This window comes from Ambystoma mexicanum, chromosome 5q (genome assembly GCF_040938575.1).
Source record: "Ambystoma mexicanum isolate Mex_15411 chromosome 5q, UKY_AmexF1_1, whole genome shotgun sequence".
NCBI classification, from domain to species: Eukaryota; Metazoa; Chordata; class Amphibia; order Caudata; family Ambystomatidae; genus Ambystoma; species Ambystoma mexicanum.
This window is the reverse complement of record NC_090933.1, coordinates 1140216185-1140236368: the sequence shown is the minus strand read 5'-3', so window position 1 is coordinate 1140236368 and position 20184 is coordinate 1140216185. Positions and strand designations below refer to the sequence as shown.

At 48.1% G+C, this 20184-nt stretch overlaps 1 protein-coding gene across 1 annotated transcript in view; it reads right to left on the bottom strand.

Annotated features, from left to right (window-relative positions):
- TG (thyroglobulin) overlaps positions 1-20184 on the bottom strand; it is a 1030738-nt gene that overhangs the window by 987360 nt on the left and 23194 nt on the right. The window contains exon 3 of the mRNA XM_069622147.1: positions 12760-12857. Within this exon, the coding sequence (XP_069478248.1) occupies positions 12760-12857 (98 nt within the window). The remainder of the gene's footprint in view (positions 1-12759; positions 12858-20184) is intronic.

Genomic DNA, 20184 nt, shown 5'->3' with positions numbered 1-20184 from the left:
GCCCTACCAACCTCTGCATGTCCATCAGCATTATCTTATGCATCGCTACCGCCCTCTCCAACAACTGTACCAGCTTGCGCTTGCTCACCTTGTCATCCGGCAAGGGCAAGGTCATAGCCACGGAATCCAGTTCAATTCCCAGGGAAGTCAGAACCACCGCCGGCCCTTCAGTCTTATCCTCTGCCAATGGCACTCTCAACTCGAGCATCAATGACTGAAAAACCTCCAGCATCCGCTGGCACTCCTCCTCATCACCCGCCCCGATGATGAACAAGAAATCATCCAAATAATGCAAAAGTGAAAACCCACTGCAGAAAGGAACTAAAACACTCATACAACGCACATGTCACTACACAGGCCATCATCAATGCTTTGTCCATATAAACTTGATCCTCAAACTGCATCAACAACCAAAAATCCTCTGGATGCACCAACAACCGAAAAGCGGACTTGATGTCACATTTGGCCATAAAAGCACCACATCTTTTCTTCCTCACCAACCCACCGCCTGATCCACACTTACATAGGACACCCTGCAATCCTCAGAGGCAATGAAATCATTCACAGACATGCCCTCTGGACATGAAAGATGGTGAATCAACTGACACTCACCTGATACTTTTTTATGCACACCCCTAAGGGGGACACCACAAGATCACCTGGCAAATCCAGAAATGGCCCAACTACCCTTCCCTCAGCCACATCCTTCTGCAGCTTCGCCCTTACCACCTCTGGATTCTCCTGTGCCGATTTCAGGTTTTCCACCCATCGCTGCATCCTCGGATACGAGTATTCCAACTTAAAACCCTCCCGAAAACCCACACCCAAAATCCTGGCCCCTTCCCTACCCGGGTAAAAACAGAGCCATTCCTCAATCACCTCCACCTTAACTTGATTATAGGCCTTTCCCCACAACGCCTCGCCCCGCCCCTCCCACTATCTCCTGTCGCAAAACATTATGTGACGGGATGCCGTACTGCACATCTGCTGCACTCATGTCTGAATTTGCACACGGGCCCAGAGCAACCCTCTTTATTAAAGGCGCAGCATGCCGCTGACGGCTGTCCCCTGCCTCCTCCCTCATCCCTAAGAGGGCGGGGCACCAAGAAAAGGCCGGTAAGGCACAGGTAAACCACTCGCCATATGAAGTGTTGGTTCTGGGAGTGTGGTCACCAATCACTGCAACCACAGGTCCATATCAATCTCCCCCCACACTGCCTGCTTGTCCTCACCCATTCTTGCCCTGAACTCCTCGTCGTACCTTACCCACGCAAAACCTCTGAAATGTGTAAACGCTTTCCAAATCACATCTGTATATTTAAACAAAGCTACACACTTCTCAGGGTACTTCTCACAGTATAGCCTCTAGCGTATGTATGTCCAATTTTCGATCGGAACCGGTACCCACGGCCTTAACACCAGCTCCCGCTCCTCTTCCTTCAACCCATCCTTAGCTATAACTTCCCTATGCAAATGTTTGAACACGTCAACAAACTCTCCGGCCCAAATCTTCTCCTTTGTAGCCACCATCAAATGCACACCCAACGGTTTTGTAATGCCCATATAGGGTAGCTTCTTAGCCTTCTCTGCACTCTCTCCTGTACCTTCAGTAGACACCTCTACCACCCCCTGTGCCACAGGATCCGGGACCTTATACATCTGTACTTCCACAGGGCCACACCTCTCCCTTCCACCCTCATCAAGGCCCCTGTCATCACACTGCCGTCACGCCCGCCCCAGGTGCCCCAATCCCCATTTTTTGTACTCCCCAACTCCCCACCTAGCCCCCAACCTGACCCATGCTGAAGACCATTCCCTGCCCTGCTCACCACTTGTCGGCCTGTATTCACCCAGCCACGTCATCCTGGCCTCCAGGCCGCTACTCCTCATTTCTTTCCTCAACAGGTTCCTACTGCTCAGACAAAAAACATCAGCAGGGTCTCCAGCCCATCTTTCCTGCATTCTCCGCACACTCCCCTTACCCCCAGCTCCACCCTCCCCCTCAAACCTCTCAAACCTCTCACCACGTCGTCCCCTTCTTTTTCCAACCCACTCCCCTTGGCCCCTCTCGTCCCACACCAACCAATCCTCCTCACCCTCTTCATCCTCTCCAGCCCTATATCAGTCATGTTGCGTACGCCCGCTTGAGCCGGGCAGATCCTCCTCGGGCCAGCATGGGACATCCACCCCGATGCTCCTATGTTGTCTTTCCGGCAGGGCCGCACCAGCCCCTTCCCGCTCCTTCTCTATTCTCAGGAGAGGCGTTCCTTCCTCTGCCCTGCATTCCGTCGTGCTAGGTGCTGTACCACACCCTCTGGCTACCCACTTCTTCTCACCGGAGGGACCTCTCTAAAGTCCTCTCTTTCCTCCTCCTCTGCTGTAATGGGGGCTGTGACATGCCCTCCGCGTTCAACCCCATCGGGCGGGGAGGCCGTCCCGTACCTTCCCCTGTCACGGTCATCCTCCGGGGAGAGTGTCCTCCTCCTCACTCTTCTCAAGGTATTTCCAACCTTGCCCTCTCTTTACTGCTGCCCTAAACTCATCCGTCCTCCCCCTATCGTCCCCACCATCATGCCCCTGGCCTCTTCTGCCCCAACAGCCCCCCCTCGCTTGCACCACCACATGCAACTGCCACCCCAGGCCTGCGCCTGGATCCCTTCTCCTCTGTTCCCCCACTCCTCAGCACCCTCCTAGGTATGTCCCCTCTGCTCCGCCTGGCCCCTTTATCCCTAGCGTCCCCTCTCCCAGCTGATAAACTACAGGCCACCACCGCTGCGAGGGCCCCCGTCAGTAGCCACTTTGCACTGTGGTCTCCCACCCCTGGTCTCCTTTTCCTCCGTGACTTCTTGCACCGCCTCCTCTAGCTGGGCTTTAGAGGCCCGACTGATAATGCCCAGTGCCTCCCTTTACTGTTTCCACTGCAGGGCTGCAGCCAGAGTGATGCGGTTGAAGGGCTTGCCGAAGACGGCGTTCGCAGGTAGGTCACGGGAGATGTCAGTAGTGGGAGATTGGTGGGGTACATCTGAACCAGGGTGTTTGCTGCGAGGGGAGGTGAGACATGGCTGGGGGCAGTGGCCGAAAAGAAGGAAAACGACAGACCCTGGGAGAGGATGAGGTGGTGAGGATGTAACGTGGTCTTGTATTGGCAGACACATCCCCCGTTCTTGGATACTTGATTGGCTGCTGCCTCTCCCCCCTGGTGTAAATTCTCCAGATCCAATGATATGCCACTCATTATTTTTCTCAATGAATTCTGGGAATTCAATCGTCATCTTTCAGTAGACTGGACAATCTTGTTTCACTCTGTTTTTTTTAAAGCATATACAATACGTCCTCCTTACTCATGAATTTCTAAGTAGTTCAGTCGGTTCTCCAGGATATCAACTCTCTTGGCAGGGCTTGCTTACAATATGACCCATGGGGTGGAGGGGTGTTATTCACTCTCTTGTTGACTTAGCACACTTTTTCTTGTTGGTAAGAAACTAACGACTTGTTCGAATTGCTCCACGAAACAACTAATCAGTGCCTCCATTTTATTAAAACTAGGTTTATTGAAGCACACATTTGAAATTTTCCATGAGAGATTTAAATTGTTCATGGCGTGTAATAAATATACATTTCCATCCCGGTGGTTTGTTATGTACACAAGTAATTTAGGTACTTCCTGAACTCACTTTCTTTCCCAAAGGGTTCTGGATACCCTGACTTCAATTCCCAGCATGCATTTTGTTTGACATTAGGTTGAGCCTCCTTCTCAGAGGAATATGGGAATTCAGACTTCACTCTGCAAAGGACAATGGGCCGCATAACAAGTTTGGAGGTGCGATAAAAAAAAGTGGCAGTAGTTCCATTCTCCTCACTTTTTATGGTGGTATGAAATACCGCCACATACATCGCACTTCTGAATTTGGACTTTTGACCTAGAAGTGGAGGATTTACCTAAAGCAAGATGCTGGAAGTTAATTTTCCACTTTCCTACCAAAATCATTGGATTTACTGTGGCTCGTGGTAGATTCAAGACCTATGGATTCCAAAAATGGAAATTTAAACCACTTTTAGCACCACTTGTAACCCAGCTGTAATTCTGTCAGACTGAGTGGCAGTAACCATGAACAGTTTTGGCTGTTGTTTTCACAGAATTAATACAAGATTACCACCAAACTTGAATTGAGGCCGAATGTTTCTCCCCTCAATGTTTCTTCACCTAAAGATTGTCCACACCTTCTCTTTTTTAGAGGGCTCTGGGAATTCGGCTTGAATTCCCAAAGCGCAATATTTCGGCACTGAATCATTCCTCAATCCACCAACTCAATTTCCAAATTGTATTTTTCTTCAATCAATGGTTCTCCACACTCCAGGTTTGTCCTTGAAATCACTCCTCCTCAGCTTCTTGTCTCGCTCTCACCCTGTGGCAGTGCTTAATTTGTAAAAAAAATAAGTGCCAGTGCCCAAAAATATTGGCCCCATAATGCCGGGCGTGGCGCCACCCTCAGCGCAGGCGCGTCGGCCGTGCCAGTTCAGAGCTAGACCTACCTAGATCGGCCCACCGCCAACCCATCACACTGCTGCTGCTGCTCCATGTCACATGTTTGGCGCTGCAGCAACTGCTGACACAGGCTAGTAGTAAATACGCAACTAAGACATGCTCCTCCTGTAACTGCGCCTCGATGCCCCCGGGCTGTGTGAGCGCTTTAAAAATGCAAATAAATAAAAAAGCATTCTGTTTCAGTCACTGTTGCACTTTATTTGTCTCTACCCCTTCTGCCCCATCTGGCAGTCTGTTGAAGTACACCAAGTATAGTTAATCGGCTACCTCCAGGAAGAGCACCCTCCCATCAGCCCGTTCTTCAGTCACCTCATCCAGGTGTTTTGTGTAATCAATTTACTCTCAAGCCCTTATCAGTCATCACATCTCATAAATGCATCCCCCTTCACCCTTCCTTCATGGTGTTGTATAACTTGGAAAAAGTCATTTCTGCAAGACATTGGGCCTATTTACGAGTTTGGAGGCAGCCATGGTGCTGTTAGCACCATGGCTGCCTCCAAACCGGCCTCCATTACTGGGTTCCTTCAATGAGGAATAACCGGGTCATTCCAACATTGGAGGACCCGGTTATTCCTCCTTGAAGGAACTATTCCCCATTCCCATTTGAGCACCCATAGGGCTCAATGGGATTGGGGAGGGAGGTAACAACGGGCACATTACGAATGGCCTGTTATTACCTCCCTCTTCCCCTCGCGGGACCCGGAAAAGACGTCTGATTTTACCAGACATCTGGTCCGGGTCCCGCAAAGGGAACCTCGTAATTGCGCATCCCGTAATGAAGGGTGCCGGTCCCGTACCGGCACCCTTCATTACGGGAGCGCAAGCCTCGTAATGAGGCCCATTGTTGTGAAATTAACGGCCTGTGCTACTTCTGCTTTAGGGCCTCTTTCCACCTTAACACATATTAAAAAACTATGTTTTGTCACCCAATATTCAGGAGCCAAAGTAGAATGCATATTCGGATATCTCCTTCCCACTGACATGTTCTTGGCATACTTCAATAAACTGCGGGGTGTAACAGACACCCACCTCTCTATCTGAGGATTCCTATCTGAGGATTGCATGTGCTCTCATTCAGAGCACATGCTCGGAGCGTACTGTACCCAGGTTAAGGGGCCACATCTGGTGTATAAACCACACATCAGAATAGAAAACATGCGCTGGATTATGTAAAAAAATGACAGCAAAAGACGGTGGAGAATTATACACGAATACTCAACTAGTGCTTTTATTTATGACGACAGATTAGTGGGCACGTGCACCATGTTTATCTCCGTCTAGTTTCCATGTATGTATCTTTAAGCCTGAAATGGCATTTCAGAAGTTCGTCTTTGCATGGGGTTTTCTCGCGAAGTGCAGCCGGTTCGGTTTCGGCCCAATACGTGCACCGTTCCAGGTCCCCTCGCTGAAGCTTGTTTGTGAACTAATGAGGCCGATAACATTAAAAGGAAGAGCGGAAACACCCAGGCACAAATTCACAGTTCATGTTTCGCTTAGATGAATGCTATCCAGGGTCGGACTGGGGCATACAATTGTCTCGAGTCGGGCTCGGCACCAAATGAAAAAGTGACCAAAGTTGCAAATGACAATTCATTCCTTTTGTGACAGACACTAGTGGGAGCACGTAGAGCCCGTGCCCCGCCCAGTCCTGGGCTTTGCCCTGCCTTGCCTCAATCACTTAGGCTACCTTCCATGGGGCCATCACTTTCGAAGTAATGGGCCACAGCCGCCACTCAAAATAAGTTATTTCTTTTAAAACCTACCTTCCGTGGGGCGGGGCCGCGGCCACCAGCCACACGGAAGGTCAGGTTTTCAAAGAAAAAAGTAAAAAACATACTTTTGGGCACAATCCATGGGCCCGGCCGCCCGCGACAGAGTCATCCAACTCAGTCTGCGGCAGCCGCCAGCCCCTGGTCACAGAAATGCACTGGCACTGACTGCAGTCAGCAGCACACTGCACACAGGTCACACAGACAGAAGCCCGGGCGCGGACGGGCCCCTGGTGGGTTCCTGACTCCTGGGCAGTCAGGACACCACCAAGGGACTGTGGTGGCACAGTCCCTTGGTGGTGTCCTGACTGCCCAGGAGTCAGGAACCCACCAGGGGCCCGTCCGCGCCCGGGCTTCTGTCTGTGTGACCTGTGTGCAGTGTGCTGCTGACTGCCGACCTGAGCCTTCCTTGCCTGATCACTTGACTGTGAGAGGCTCAGGCTGCACCGCACGCAACAACAAGTGACTTACTTGCTTTGCCGGCTGGGACTTGGTCTCCTGTCGGGCCTCAGGGTGGGGGGGGCCGGGTGCGCACACTGGCACCCGCACAAATGAAAAAGCAGGCAGAGGGGGCCCCAGGAAGCAACTAAGCAGCACCACGCAGTGCAGCAGGGCAGGCTGTCTCTCTCACAAGTCAGGACCAACGACGCCACGCCTCGACACCTTCTCTTCACAGTAACTCGTGAAATGAAGGTGGCGCCGCGCTGCCTTCTGTGGCAACAACAACACGTCACCTTGTAATTTCTCTGGCTCAGAAGAACAGCCAATGAAAACTGCACATTCTGTGTTACTATACAGAATCTATCAAATACTGCATTGTAACAACAGAATGGTAGTTTTCATTGGCTGTTGTTTGTAACAGTTTGTTGTTCATTGCTATTGCTGTCCCCTCCCAGGACTAGCCAGCCATGGCCTGCAACCTGCAAGCACGAGAGAGATCGAGATCAGAATGACAAATCCCAATGATTTATAATCGAAGCAAAGCGAAGTGGAAGAACAAATAAAGCAATTGCACGTGTGCTGGTCCCGCATGAGTTCAGGTGCCCAAAAAAGAGTGCCGGTATTGGGCACTGGCAACCACCCCCACAAATTAAGCACTGGCCTGTGGCCTTTCTGCTCTTCTCACCGTTTCTTTTCCTTCTAGTATTTGGTCTTGGATATCTGCTCCTTGCTCTGGGAGTCTCTCATCAGCATCCCTTCTCCCGGCTGGCTGGCTCCACGCGCTTCCTCCTGCTTGTACTAGCCGTCTCTTTGTCTCCTCATCCTCACTGATTCTCCATCTTTGCCAGCACCTCTCTCTGTGCACAAGCCAGAGAGGGAGTGTGACCATTCGACTGCAGACACCCTGCAGATGACACTGTTGGCTTGATGCTGGGACCTGACAAATGGACTCTACTACAAAGTGATATGTTTTGAAAAGAGCTCAGGACCAGATCTGATGGGGCCCAGAGCATATCAGAGTTGGACGTTGTTCCATTGTTGGGGTAGGCTGTGAAGCGAGGAGCCCCTTGACGGTGGAGCCCTATCAGGCGCATGCAGTAGCGTACATCATTCAAGTGAGAAACCAGAGTGGGAAAAGGGAGGACCAAGTTCTGCAAGCCCATGAAGGCCATCAGAAGGCACAACAGTGCAGGAGTTCAGGATCAGCCTGTATTGAATCTCCACGGAGTGGATAAATGGAGGTGGGAGAAAAATATGGGTCCATTTAATCGTGTGCACTTTATTCCTGCACAATACGTTTTTTCACCAAATGTTTTAAAAATATATATGTTATGTGTGTGTGGGTGTAGGAATTGGGGGGGGTGAGGGATGGTAGTATGGGATAGAAGGGGCGTTAGGGGAACCCCCCCCCATTTAAAGTGTTGATAGACATATTTAGAGAGAACATGGCCCAGTCAGAGGAACGGTAGTGGAACTGGGGACGGGCAAGAGTCGGGTGGAGTATGGGGGAAAGGTCAGAAGCTGGTGAGGAGGACAGAGGGAACCCAGACTGTGGAAGGGGGTGGCAGCCAGCAATGAAACACAGGCTCCGATCAGTGGAGCCAATCTCCCGGGTGCCAATACAAAGTAAAACCCTGTTGTGGCCAGATCTAAGCATACACTTTTAAAGGAGAAGTCCACCCAGCATGTCCTGTCTAGAAACAGGCACATATAAGAGCTTCTGGGTCAAAACAGGAACTGATGCTAAAAGAGGCGGTTATCTTTCCAGTAAACACAAATCCTGCAGACCCTTCCAATAATCCCAACTCCTGCAGACCTTTCCAGTAAACCCAAATCCTGCAGAACCTTCCAATAATCCCAAATCTTGCAGACCTTTCCAATAATCCCAAATCCTGCAGACCTTTCCAATAATACCAACTCCTGCAGACCTTTCCAGTAAACCCAAATCCTGCGACCCTTCCAATGATCCCAACTCCTGCAGACCTTTCCAGTAAACCCAAATCCTGCAGACCCTTGCAATAATCCCAACTCCTGCCGACCTTTCATGTAAACCCAAATCCTGCAGACCTTTCCAATAATTCCAAATCCTGCAGACCTTTCCAATAATCCCAAATCCTGCAGACCTTTTCAGTAAACCCAAATCCTGCAGACCCTTCCAATAATCCCAACTCCTAACCTTTCCAGTAATCCCAAATCCTGCAGACCCTCCAATAGTCCCAACTCCTGCAGACCTTTTCAGTAAACCCAAATCCTGCAGACCCTTCCAATAATCCCAACTCTTGCAGATTTTTCCAAAAATCCCAAATCCTGCAGACCCTTCCAATAATCCCAAATCCTGCAGACGGTTCCAGTAAACCCAAATCCTGCAGACCCTTCCAATAATCCCAACTCCTAACCTTTCCAGTAATCCCAAATCCTGCAGACCCTTTCAATAGTCCCAACTCCTGCCGACCTTTCCTGGAAACCCAAATCCTGCAGACCTTTCCAATAATTCCAAATCCTGCAGACCTTTCCAATAATCCCAAATCCTGCAGACCTTTCCAGTAAACCCAAATCCTGCAGACCCTTCCAATAATCCCAACTCCTAACCTTTCCAGTAGTCCCAAATCCTGCAGACCCTTCCAATAGTCCCAACTCCTGCAGACCTTTTCAGTAAACCCAAATCCTGCAGACCCTTCCAATAACCCCAACTCCTGCAGACCTTTCCAATAATCCCAAATCCTGCAGACCTTTCCAATAAACCCAAATCCTGCAGACGGTTCCAGTAAACCCGAATCCTGCAGACCCTTCCAATAATCCCAACTCCTGCAGACCTTTCCAGTAAAGCCAAATCCTGCAGACCCTTTCGATAATCCCAAATCCTGCAGACCTTTCCAATAATCCCAAATCCTGCAGACCTTTCCAATAATTCCAAATCCTGCAGACCTTTCCAATAATCCCAAATCCTGCAGACCTTTCCAATAATCCCAAATCCTGCAGACGGTTCCAGTAAACCCGAATCCTGCAGACCCTTCCAATAATCCCAACCCCTGCAGACCTTTCCAATAATCCCAAATCCTGCAAACCTTTCTGTTATTCCCCATTTTGGAGCATCATTGGACTCCATGGGAGTCAATAATTAATGTATGTAGTACTTGCCACATGCAGTAATGCTTTTGTGGACGGGTACTTTGCTTTAGTTTAATATATTTATATAGCGCACCAAATTACCCGGAGGTTTAGGGGTGCGAACATGTAACATAAAGAGTAGACAAAGAAGCTACCCAGGAAGAGGACAGAGCCAGGCAAGGAAGGGCAGTCCTGTCAGTATTATCTAAACAGCCAGGTCTTCAATTCTTTTCTAAATACTGGATTGGAGCCGATTGCCCTAAAGTCCGGAGGGATGCCATTCCTGGCTCTAGGCGCGGCAAGGAAGAACGCACATTTCTTCACCTGTGTAAGTTTACATGCGGGTATCTTAAGTTGCTTTAGGGTGTTAGATCTGAGGGTCCCAGTACTATCATCATTATCCAGCACTTCCCTTAAGTATACTGGGCTGACAATGCCCTATCAGGCATTTATGTGTAATCAGGAGGAGGCCAAAAGGAATTCTGGCCTTGATTGGAAGCCAGTGCAGACTATTGGCTTCAGACAGATCGCCCCTCCTCCTGAGGCCCATGATCACCCTAACAGCGCTCTTTTGCACAGTTTGCAATCTGGCGCTATCGGCTTTCGTAATGCCCACAAGCAAGCTACTGCAATAGTCCGTTTTTGACCCAATCATGGCTCTGGCTAGTGTCTCGTTGCTGGTGTGAGAGATATAGGCGCGCATCTGTGCTAATAATTTAATGTGAGAAGCCGTGGATGATACTAGGCTGCCCACATGGGCCTGCAGATCCTAGCTCTTATCCAGACACACGCCCAGCGTCTTCACTTTATCTTTAGTTTTAATGTTGCAGCCTGGTATATTCCTTACCCATCTTTCATAGTTCGGCCTGTCACACTCGAAGTTTCCTGCGGTGGTAAAGCATTTGGTATTCTATGATGCTACATGTTCACCGCTACGGCCAAACATAAAATCAGGTCCCAGGAAACAAGTGGTGCTAATTAAAACCAAAGGGGGTGGATGGCGTATGTTGATCCTTATCTGGCGAGAAAAGCAAAGTCTCTCTTGTTTATTGCTTTGCATTCTGGTACTTGTAGTTTGACCTTTTTCATTTATAAATGCACAGGTACAAGAGACCCAGAATGCTTCGAGGAAAGCAAAATCAATGTGGCTCATCAGCGTCATCATGAATCGGAAGCCTTTGGGTTTCAGAAACTGTAAGTGCAGGAGGAACCTAGACAGGGATGGCTGCGGCCAATGCTACATTTGGCAAATGTGGACAGGATCTCCATTGCAATTAATGGAAAAAGGAGGCATTCAATGGAATAAGGAAAGACTTTCCTAAACACTGTGCACTTCATTTTCTCCACAATCGCAAACTGCCCAGAGGGGACCGCTTACGTTTGCACTTACGTGCAAACAGGTCTCCTTCGGGCAATTTTCGTCATTTGCACTGCAGAGTGCAAATGTAAAGCGTAAAGAGTCAGCAGAAGCCTCTTTGCATTTCACTACCCACCGCTGCATGCCCTGTCCGCATGGCCGTCAACGTTTACAATGATTTCCAATGGAACCCATTGGTTTTACGCCAGCATGACGAACCAAGTTGTTTTTGGAGACGGCGGGCACGCGGGAGGCGGAAACGTAAATGCCGTTCCTCCCCCGCCCTCTGCCTTCAAAAATAATGAAAAGCCCCGCAGCATGAACAGAGGCATTAAGACAGGTGTCGTCAGTGCCTCCCTTTTCTCTACGGGGACTTGGAAAATGAGCCCCTACGTCTAATTTGAAATCTCAATTTTGCATCGTTACTGATGTTCGGTAGATACTCATTCTTTTTTCATTCCTTCTTTCTCCCTCCCGTTTCTCCCTTTCCTGTTCTCCGTTGTATCATTAATAGGCAATACAGCATAATATATTGCTCCGTTAAGCACAGTCGAATATGCAAAATGGCCTCCCTCGTAGAGGTTTGTATTGGTTTATTCTTAAATAAAATAACATTTAAAAAACCTTGGTGAATCGGCAATCAGAAACACTGATTCTGCTCTTTAGGAATCCGATGTTTTGAACAATTTTAATAGACGGGAATACATTCAGTGGAGAATAACTTAACAGAACATAAAATACGCTGCCTACCACACACTAACTTTGTGAGGCGCGGCGGTCTGCTCAGAGGGGCCTCCAAATTAAAGACCCATGGACATATGAAGGGAAGCGAGAGGAAATTGATCACATTATGTACATACATTTGCAAAATGGATGGGTACTGTAGATGTTTATATATATATATATATGTATATATATATATATATATATAATTTTCATTTTAAATTCCTATTTAAATTGGATGTATTCACTTATGTGAGCCTATTGTCCTTATGTAACGTAAGTGTTAATTTATCTATTGAAAATATCTCAAAAAAAGTTCATTTGCAACATGTCTTCAAAAAATACTCTGAAATGTTTTAATATATTTCCCCAAAAACAACTTGGGATAGACAAAAATATGATTCAAGGAGCAAGTAATCACACTTGTACCAGTTCAGTTCTTCTTGTTTAAACTTTATTGTTTCATGACTCATCAATTTTCTCAGCTAATTCGTAGGATCGCGGGCAATCTTATCACGATATTCTTTTCACCTACTACTCTGAGCCGGCTATCTCTTCGGCAACCTAGCCGCCATGTTTCCTGACTTTTACTTCATGGATTGACACCAACTCCCCTTCTCTTTCTATAAAAAAAACTTCTTTGCATGGACGTTCGCAAAAAGAACGCCGCCGCAAGATGACAGAGCCCCAATGCACGCTATCTCCATCTGTTTTAAGCCTTACTTTTTTCCACACCTTACAAATGATCCCTTTTCCCATCGATTAGTGGTCTTGTGAAAACGTACACATTTGATCCCATGCTAATGATTACTCACAGGCTACAGGCGATGCACTCTTTTTGCTGCCGACGATTTCAGAACCTTTGGCATCGACACACCAGCACGACAGGCCGCCTCTACTGCACTGCATGTTTCTGAAAGCGGAAACGAGGACATGTGAAAAGGTGAGACAGCAGAAGAGTGCTACATTCTTCAAATGCATGATTTCACATTTCTGTATGAAATATCAATAGGTGCATGGTACAGAGAGCATCGCTGTTGTCCGGTAGGCACTGCCACTTTGCCCCTTATCCTCCTCACAGTCTTTGTCTATGAGGATGGACAGGCATCTGAGCTAGTACCTAAAAATGCCGAAAATAATTATAATGAAGTGCTCTTTTTGCCCTAAGGTATAACGCACCAGACCAATCACCTATACTCACCACCATTGGTCTGTTAGCTGGATTCAGATGCCGTGCCGGTGGGTGGCTACGGCTCTGCCTCTTGCTAAGTTTTTGGCCCCGAATCATGGAATTTTGTGCACGGTTCAAAGTGACTTTGCACTGCTGAAAAGTGACTTTGCACTGCCGACACAAACCCTGATTCATGGAACAGTGCTAAGTGCATTTTTGCTGTCCAAAGTCTGTGCAAAGTCGGTACATAGTCATTTTTGCAGTACACTGTGATTCGGTCCCAAACACTTAGCAAGAGGCAGAACCGCATCCATCCACCAGCATTTGCTAAGTTTTTGGGCCCGAATCATGGAATTATTTACACGTAAACAAAGTGACTTTGCAGTACCGACACAAACCCTGATTGATGGAACTGTGAAAAGTGCATTTTTGCAGTGCAAAGTCCGTTCAAAGTCATTTTGTACTGCAAAAATTACTATGCACTGTCTTTGCACAGACTTTGCACTGCAGAAATACACTTTGCACAGTTCCATGAATCAGGGTTTGTGTCGGCAGTGCAAAGTCACTTTGAACCGGGCAAAACATTCCATGAATCGGGCCCTAAATCTTTCTTCCTTCGTTCTCATTTGACTGTTGATGAGCAGTGAAGAGCTGTGCCTCTGCCTCCCCGGATCTCCCAAAGGCACACCCGGAAGCCATTTTGGTTTCAGTGATTTTATTGTTCTGGATGGGAGGGGCCTGTCAGGTAGGCTGAGATCGTGGTGGTCCGGCGCTCAGAGTGTTTCTGAGATGTTCACAGCTGGGGACTCCTCCACCCGGATGCGGTGCCAATGGGGCTTGTTTCCAGCGCCATGTCCTACTGCGTCTGGGGGGCTGAGTCCATGAAACAGGCTACTCCTCAGTTCCTCCTTCTGATCAACTCTGTATTCACTCTGGCAAGGGGTAGAACGAGCTACAGCTAATGGGGAGTTGTAGACCAAACCTCTTTTTTGTTTACTTATGAAGAGAAAAAAGGGCTTGAGGTGTGCATTTTTTGGGGAATAAATTACACTTGCTGACAATGCATTTTCCATTCCACTCCACTTCCATTTTTTGAGAGCTCCAACTGAAGGCTTGGTGGGGGCTGCATCATTAAGCCCCTTGGTTTGTGTGCATATAGAAACATTAATGAACAAGTCGATACCCCCCTTCCCCCTTCTCAATATCTTTGGCGATGAATGTGAGGGAGGGCCGGCAATATCTTGTGGGTCACTGTAGGCCTGGGTGCTCCTAGTGTTGCAATATTTGGCTTCCTCAGTTACCGTGTTTTGCAGGTACAATTCCCCAGAACTAAAGCCCCCCCTAACAGCCTCATCACTTCTGGGAGCAGCACTTTTTTTTCCAGGAGTAGGATTCATCTGTCCATCTGAAGCCCATTGCTGTGCACTAGCGATAATATTCCCCATCCCCGTGCAGGAACCGCAGGTGGCACTCTCTGACCCAGGAATGACTCAGACATTACTCAGAAATGGCATCATGTATGGGCAGAATTGCATTGTCTGGGGTTCTCTTGCCCCATTTTATGGGAACCCTGAACCGTTTGTTTTTCCCCTGCTGGATTTCTTGGATCGTGTACTTGTTTTTTGTTAACAGAGAGAGACAATTTAACAGTGATGCATGTGTGTGTCACGTGATTAAGCACCCCGTGTATGCACAGCGCCCGAGTGCACCCACGGGCAGGCCACCCTAATATAAGCAATCCATTGTGTGGTTGCTCCTGTTATCATGTTTCTGGTTTACACAGAGTGCTGATATTTTCATGTCAGGTTGTAAGGAATTCTTTGGGTAATTGTCACTGTGAATGATGTGGCATACTGTTTTGGTTTTAGGTGTACAATTAATCTTGTATGTTTTCTTTCTTGTGGTAACATACCACACAAGCCTCATTATGAGTTTGGCTGCTCATTCACCTTTGAAATCATGGACATGCCTTCACAGTGGGACAGTGGATTCAGTTTAATGAGAGAGGCCTATCTTGCCTGCCTGTTTGTCCTCTCCATTTCGGCTTCCAGTTCTGCATGGCGTCCGGCTTTACCTCTGTGCTGGTTGGGTGAAGCTACAGATGGACCTAATACAGGGCCTGCTTGGCTCCTCTGGCCTTAGCAATGAAGCACAGAGAGATTGTGAATTGCTCCAATCCACTACACCCAACAGCAGGCAAACTATGGTTTAACCATGGCAATATCTTCACCATCCTACCAGCCGTCTCACTTACCCATGCCGTTTTTAGGTCAAGGTGCTGCATATTCTTTGGGGGGAGGAATCCACGCTCCACTTTTCTATCTTTTCTGCTCCTCATTTCATCATGAAGAATACCAGGCAGGCAGGGATGCAACATCACTCTGGTACCGAACGCCTGATGATGCATCAAAACCTTGTGAGTTGCGGCTGTTGGCAGTGGGGGTTCATTTTGGACTTTGTGAGAAGTGTTTGAGGCTTGTGGGAGACAGCAGGGTAAATGTCTTGGCGAAATGGGCAGGGATTTGGGGTCTGCCGCAACCAATCCCCTGACAAACGCCTGATAAATGTAACACCCTGCCCTGAAAAGCACCTGAGCATTTTAGAGTAAGGTTTGAGGCATATCTGAGCCTGCTAACCAACATACCAATGAATGTGAAAAGGGTGACTGCGGTCCTCGGATTTGATGCCACCATTCCAGTGAACTTTAAGCTCTTGCCTCCCCTAAGCCTTAGCAGCATATGGTAATGTCTGAGTTTCCACACCGCCCCTTTCCCTCATCTGCCAACTAGCAGATGCTTGTTTTGTTCCTCAAAGGGTACAATGTATCTATTTGGGACAGAGAAAAATAGAGCGAGAGAGAGCGAGCGCGCAAGAGAGATGGCATTGGGAGCTAGAGAAATGCGACCTGTCTGCAAGGACAGGGGTATGAATGCGGGATTACAGGTTGTTTTGCCTTGTAATGCCTACTCCCACCTTGCCCTGACTAACCAACTCCTTTCCGAGATATCCTACCATCTTACACTGCACACATAAAACCCGCCACAGAAGGCACACCAAAACTAGCCGTTAGCACACCAACACTAGCCGAGTCACGACTAAGCTCTCATCTTTAGCCCTGTTGCACACTCCCACTTCAACAACTAGCCATACCCAAAGTGCTGTAGTCTATCAGATATTGGGCTCTTCCCTAAGGATAAAATACTCCCCAGTTTCTTCCGCCAAACCCAGAGAAAGCAGATTGGCACTCAAGAATGGGCTACTTCCGAACTGAACCCATCAACACCACAGGTTTTCACATCTGCCTCTCCCATTGTCCCACTAATGATGCCCACCCAACTTTTCTCTCACAGAGCCAAGAGCAGCGAGGCCACCAATAGTGGCAAACACACGCTACCTCAGATCACTAACATTATATATCTTTTTGTGTGTTCTGTGTTGCAGGGGCCGAGGCCGAGCTGGAGGTGGAGTTCTTTGGCAACACAAGTGAGGAGAGCAGATCATCTTTAAACGGAGATTGGGGGAGCTGTGAGTTCCTTTCTGGGACATTCTAGAGTTGCTGCCGGGGAGAGCGCACCACAGTCTTTGCAATCATCACAGCTACCAAAAAAGTATGCCGTTGGTGGTTAAATAGGAGTGCTTGCTCCATTCCTCTGTCTTTTGTTTTTTCGCAACGCGCACTGTTACTCAGTTTTGACTCAGGGGGAATGAAGTAACGCGTGAAACGGAAGCCTCAGCGCTGAGTTTATTGCACCCGCTGCTGGTCTCCACAAACGCATCACCTTCAATAATAACTGACATATTTGTATCTACGCGGCACCACTGCTCTGTGAGATTGTGAGACTGTCATGCACGCGCCGATGCCGCTAATTTTATCATTGCGAGCCTAATCAAACTAATTAAATTCATTGAGACTTTTAATAGTTTTTAATAGACTTTGTCTGTCTCGAATCTAATGTACTGCTATTTTGTTGCCTTTTAAGCTCTTACACCTTCTAATTATTTTTCTCCCTTTTTAATCATTTTTTCACTTAAATTGAATTTTTGAAAAAATGCCTGAGAAGTCGGGGTGGTGCTCTCCCTCCTTTTACAAGTGCTGAGGCTGGACCCTCTACAGGGACACTTCAACCCGTTCCTCTGGAAGATATGAACCAGCCGTGCAACCCTGTTCAATCATGTCATAATTAAGGCCCAGCTCAAATTCACACCCTTATGCCGTTGCCCTCTTTGAGACTTGATTTTGTGACTGATAAAGGCCAAGTCTCTAGCGCAACCCCTTGCATTTACTCCAAACACCCTGGCAAATTTTAAGCTTCAACCATTTTTATTCCGGGTTTTGCCTCAAACTATCCAAGCTGGCCTAAATCAGCTTTTGCTAAATCATGGTGAGAGGTGCCATGTGAAACAGTTTGTAAAATCTCTTGCTGCTACTGGGGCCAGGGTCTCGGGTACTGTGGGCCCTCCCGCCTCTGACGACGCCAACACAGAGGTGCAGGATTTGAATGATTGCTTTCAAGGCCTAGTATCAGCCCGTTAGGGCCTACTTGGGGAAATCAGGGAGCTGGAATTGATGGCACATTTTGACCACCTGGACTCTAACATATCCACCAATGCCACTGCTGAGAATAATAAAATTGGCACTCCTGAGAACGAGATGCCAATCAACATTTCGGCTGCAAAGTCGGGCTCGAATGTCCTTTGCAAGGAGAGTGCTGCCTCGAACGGCCAAAGAGGCGACAACCCTGCAGTTCCCCCGTCCTTGGCAAAATCAAATGGCTTTAGTCTGCAATTGGGGAGTGAGTGAAATTCCCCCTCTTAGAGGCTGAGGGCCGGAGTGTACCAAAAGACAGGATCAGGGAGGGACAATCGCTGGTCGACCTGTTGCTCACAGTATGTAAGTATTTAAACTGTGATAGCTTTTGAGGTACTCCAATCCATTACTTGGTTTAACAACACATTTCTTTACAAGATACAATGGGTAAAACCCAGTGGGTATTTATTCCATCTTTTTAAAATGCAGTATGCAGTGCAGAAGCCCATGAAGTATGCAGTGTAGAAGCCAATGCAGTATGCAGTGCAGAAGCCAATGCAGTATGCAGTGCAGACGCCCATGAAGTATGCAGTGCAGAAGCCAATGCAGTATGCAGTGCAGAAGCTAATGCAGTAGGCAGTGCAGAAGCCCATGAAGTATGCAGTGCAGAAGCCAATGCAGTATGCAGTGCAGAAGGCAATGCAGTATGCAGTGCAGAAGCCCATGAAGTATGCAGTGCAGAAGCCAATGCAGTATGCAGTGCAGAAGGCAATGCAGTATGCAGTGCAGAAGCCCATGCAGTATGCAGTGCAGAAGCCAATGCAGTATGCAGTGCAGAAGGCAATGCAGTATGCAGTGCAGAAGCCAATGCAGTATGCAGTGCAGAAGGCAATGCAGTATGCAGTACAGAAGCCCATGAAGTATGCAGTGCAGAAGCCAATGAATGCATGTCAGAGTGGTCTCTGTCTTCAGGGCTAAAAAGTGTGGTCAAAGCATAACCTCACGTGATACTGAGTCGTGTCATCCCACCGAATGGTGGTTGTTTTAAAGCACTGGCACTTTAGATGAATACTGCCCCTATGCATTTAGTCATATAGACCCCAGTCTTTACCAGTGGGGAATACCAGGGGCTTTGCTCATGTGTTCGGAGAAGCCAGTGATGACCTCCAATCAGTGGATATTTTCTGTCTTCGGGAGACAAATTGCGCCTCCTATCGATGGGTTTACTCTATTCCTCTCCCCGGCCCATGAAGGTGAAGGAGGGCGGCCAGCATCTGGCTCCGTGCTCGGGATACATAATAACCTGATTGTCCCAGCCATAGAATTAGAGTGGAACAGATCTGTCTATCCTTTTTTAGGATACTCTTTAATAGTACACCTATATTGGAACCCTGTGAAGATTTCCCAGGTAGAATTATTTGATTCAATAGAAGACATATTGTTTAGATGGCAAACGCATAGAAGCTCGAAATCTATTATCCTGTGCAGGGGCTTAAACGCCATTTGTGCTTCTGTAGTTGATGTTAAAAACGTTCCTTTTACTGAGAAGGCCTCTTACAAAAGAGGCAGGGATTGGTTATTGCTCGTGGAGACGTGGGGTCTATGGGGGTCATTATGAGGTTAGAGGTAGCCATTCCGGTAAATACAGCCCCGGCGGTTCCGGTAATTGCCCATTCCCGGGCGCCAGAAAATATTACTCCCCATTCCCATATGGGTCCCATTGGACTCAATGGGAATTGGGGGGGATGGATGCGGGAATTGGGGGGGATGGATGCACCGGCACCATTCATGAATGGTGCCAGGGCATCCGTCGAGGTCTGCGAGCGGGTGCTGTTCCGCCCGCCAGGTCAGACCTGGCGGACGGACAGGCACCCGCTCGCAGAACTCGTAGTTTGCCGGTCTGGAAACAACGGTACCGGCAAGCTTACCGGTACTGTTGTGTCCAGACCGGCAAACTTGGAATGGGACCCAATGTGTTGTAAATGGAAATATCACGAGCGATGCAATGCCACACTCACTATACATGGCCTAGAGGTGCTCAGGCACACGTTTTAGACTATTGCTTTCTGACTGAAGGAATAGTCCTGGATGTTGAGTCCAGGACATTTTGCAATCATTTTCCCTTATGGGTAAATGGGGTGTAAAAATCACAGAGTCTGGAGCACACGTTTTACTGCAACACGCCGTAAAACAGGGCGGCAACAGGATTATGTGGAATTGGCACAAAGGTCAAACATGTTCTCATATTCCAACAGCTGCATATCAGGGGAGATCCATTGTATGAACAAATAGTAAACTGCCCTTACCAGACATTGCTGGAAAAGGTAGGCGTGTATGCCAAAACCCCAAATCCCCAGAATTCAGCAAACACATTACCATGACCCGGAAGTGCAGTGTAAAAGAAGAGAGAATTCTGACGCCACGGTGCGAAAGTGTGGCCTAGAGAAAGCTTATAGAAACTGGCTGCGCCGGCACAAACATCCGATGCTGTCGCAGAACAGCGGCCGAGAGCTTTGGCCCATGACAAGATCAGACCAGACT